Source organism: Sapajus apella, unplaced genomic scaffold, assembly GCF_009761245.1.
Source record: "Sapajus apella isolate SASKATOON/1434 unplaced genomic scaffold, GSC_monkey_1.0 scaffold47, whole genome shotgun sequence".
In the NCBI taxonomy this organism is placed as follows: domain Eukaryota; kingdom Metazoa; phylum Chordata; class Mammalia; order Primates; family Cebidae; genus Sapajus; species Sapajus apella.
The window spans coordinates 318,587-321,827 of NW_022436987.1; the positions used below are offsets into that span (position 1 = coordinate 318,587).

The 3,241-nt window shown below is 40.1% G+C and overlaps 1 protein-coding gene across 1 annotated transcript; it reads left to right on the forward strand.

The window, feature by feature from the left end:
- Window positions 1-1,416: 1,416 nt before the first annotated feature.
- Window positions 1,417-2,364, forward strand: LOC116524972 (olfactory receptor 52R1-like). The gene has a single exon (XM_032240492.1). The coding sequence runs from the start codon at window positions 1,417-1,419 to the stop codon at window positions 2,362-2,364; it is 948 nt and encodes a 315-aa protein (XP_032096383.1).
- The last annotated feature ends 877 nt before the right edge of the window (window positions 2,365-3,241 follow it).

Below are 3,241 nucleotides of genomic sequence, written 5' to 3' on the forward strand. Positions count from 1 at the left end.
AAAATTAGAAAGAAGCAAGGCCTCTTTGGGATCATGAAGCCCTTTTAAGTAACCATTTGGTCTAGGGAATGAAACATCTGTAAGTTCCCAAAGGCAATTTATTAAGGAGGATTGGAAAGTATAGTCTTCTTGCCTCCTCTTTCAAAAGACGTAAGAACTAAGGCTTTCAATCAAAACCTTTTCACTAATTAAGTTTAATTAGTGAAAAGATACTGGGCAGGAACCAAGTGAGCTTTGTGCCATTGATTCTGAGGTAAATAGTGGTCACCATAAGAATCAGAGGGTAGAAGTAACCCAGGTAAAGCAAGTGCAAACCAGAGGGTGGCATTCAAGCAGTATCCACTGGCGGCAGGCCAACCTTTAGAAGGAGAAATGAACGTTACTTTTCTTGGACATGGCATCAAGATAGGGTCAATCGGATTTTATCAGAACATTTAGGATATTGTTAATCCAATCATGAGTCTGTTGAATAATGATATTGTTTTGTTACTTTTTCCAAGGATTTTAAAAATTAAACTTTCCACTCTGTACCAAGCACAAAAGTGCTATGTGTAGTGTAGGGTTCAGGGCTCAGTTCATGAAAAATTTACCATCTAGGATGGAGGTTGGGAAACTATAGCCTGTAGACCAAATCCTGTTTGGAGGTTATTTTTGTAAGTAAACTTTTGTTGGAATTCAGCTATACTCATTCATTTGTGTATTGACTATGGATGCTTTTACACCACCATAGCTAAATTGATATGTTGTGACTACGACTGTATAACTCAATATTCCTCAAATTTTTATGATCTGACTTTTTACAAAAAAAAACTTTGCTAACCAATAATTTAAGGGGAACCTACACTAAGGATAAAACATTGAATTACAGGTATGTAATTGATCAGTCACTTATCTTCAAGCCCAGGACCTTACTATGGTAACTCCCAAAGCTAACTCCACCTCAATACATAAATTTCCATGGGCATTGAAGCCATACTGGCTTCCTACCCTGAGAAGTTATTTAAGCAGCTTAACAGATGGATAAATAGGACCTGTAGGAAAAGTTGAAAATATAAGCTGTCAGTTTTAAATAATAGAAAGGAAAGAATAACTATGATATTATTTGTCATGATTTTTTTTCTTAATAGATTTCAATTTCAAGAAAACATTGATTCTTAAAAAACAACTACACTTGCGGCTACCACATTTTGTTTTACCCTATTTTGAATGACATAAATATAAAAAAAGAATAGTATCATTTTATGCTGCAAGATTTTATTTATAAAAAACAGTTGAAATTATCACACCTTATTTTTAAACTCAATTGCCCTATTACCCAATTGTCCTATCCCGAGGCATTTGATTAATGACACTTGTTTTGATTCCCATTTGCAGAGAGTAGATCAGTTTCCCAACGGAGAACATATTAACCAGCTCATGGTGCTGGCTTCAGGGAACAGCTCTTCTCATCCCGCATTCTTCATCCTGCTTGGAATCCCAGGCTTGGAGTGTTTCCAGTTCTGGATTGCCTTTCCGTTCTGTGCCATGTATGCTGTGGCCATTGTTGGAAATATAACTCTCCTCCATGTAATCCGAATTGACCACACCCTGCATGAGCCCATGTACCTCTTTCTGGCCATGCTGACCATCACTGACCTGGTCCTCTCCTCCTCCACCCAACCTAAGATGTTGGCCATATTCTGGTTTCATGCTCATGAGATTGAATACCATGCCTGCCTCATCCAGGTGTTCTTCATCCATGCCTTTTCTTCTGTGGAGTCTGGGGTGCTCATGGCTATGGCCCTGGACCGCTATGTGGCTGTCTGCTTCCCACTCCGACACTCTAGCATCCTGACCCCATCAGTTGTGATCAGACTGGGGGCTGTTGTGTTGCTGAGAGGGCTGCTGTGGGTGAGCCCCTTCTGCCTCATGGTGTCTAGGATGCCCTTCTGCCAACACCAAGTCATTCCCCAGTTGTACTGTGAGCACATGGCTATGCTGAAGTTGTTGTGTGCTGATACAAGCATAAATCGTGGGTATGGGCTCTTTGTGGCCTTCTCTGTGGTTGGTTTTGATATGATTGTCATCAGTATATCGTACATAATGATTTTGAGAGCTGTGCTTCAGTTGCCCTCAGGTGAAGCCAGCCTCAAAGCTTTTGGCACATGTGCCTCCCATATCTGTATCATCTTGGCTTTTTATATCCCAGCCCTTTTTTCTTTCCTCACTCACCGCTTTGGTCATCATGTGCCCCGAGTGGTAAGCATTCTGTTTTCTAATCTCTATCTACTGGTACCTCCCATGCTCAACCCCATCGTCTATGGGGTTAGAACCAAACAAATAAGAAACAGGTTTATCCAAGGATGTTTTGGAAAAGTACTTTGAGCATGCCCACCACTTAAATTGCCCCACTGATCAGGGGACATAAATGAATATTTTTCAGGCCATTACATATCATAACTAAGTCAGCTCTGTAACAATTGGCCAAGAGGCAGATAAACCTTCAGAAACAAAATGAATAATTTTCAGGATATCCAGTCTAAGTGATCTCTGAGAGATGCCATAACAACTTAGTTGACCTAAGTTCATCATCACAAGAAAACAATAAGAATAAGTCTTTAATCCATGTGGAGTTAATTTTAATGTAATGTGTCAGAAAGGAGTCCAGTTTCTGCTTTCTGCACATGACTAGCCAGTTTTCCCAACACCATTTATTAAACAGGGACTCCTTTCCCCATTGCTTGTTTTTATCAGGTTTGTCAAAGATCAGATGGTTGTAGATGTGTGGTGTTGCCTCCAAGGCCTCTGTTCTGTTCCATTGGTCCATATCTCTGTTTTGGTACCAGTATCATGCTGTTTTGATTACTGTAGCCTTGTAGTATAGTTTGACGTCCGATAGTGTGATGCCTCCCACTTTGTTCTCTATAGCCCCTTATATCAACCCAGACAATACATTCTATTGATTGCAGGTTGTTAGATAATAACTCAACCAATTGCCAATCAGAAAATCTATGCATCTACCTATGACCTGGAAACCCCCACTTTCAGTAGTCCTGCTTCTAAATTAATCAAGGCTTGTCTCAGATAGTTTTTTGGTTTACATTATTGTTGGCATTTGTGCTGTGTGAGTAGACATATGGCCCAAATATCCCCAGGAAAATGATGAGGCTGAAGGCAGCAGTAGTGTCAAGGAGTGTGAGGTTCTCTTGTCCCACCTTGATGTTAAACATTTTAATGTGTGGTTTTGACTTATTAACCCCGA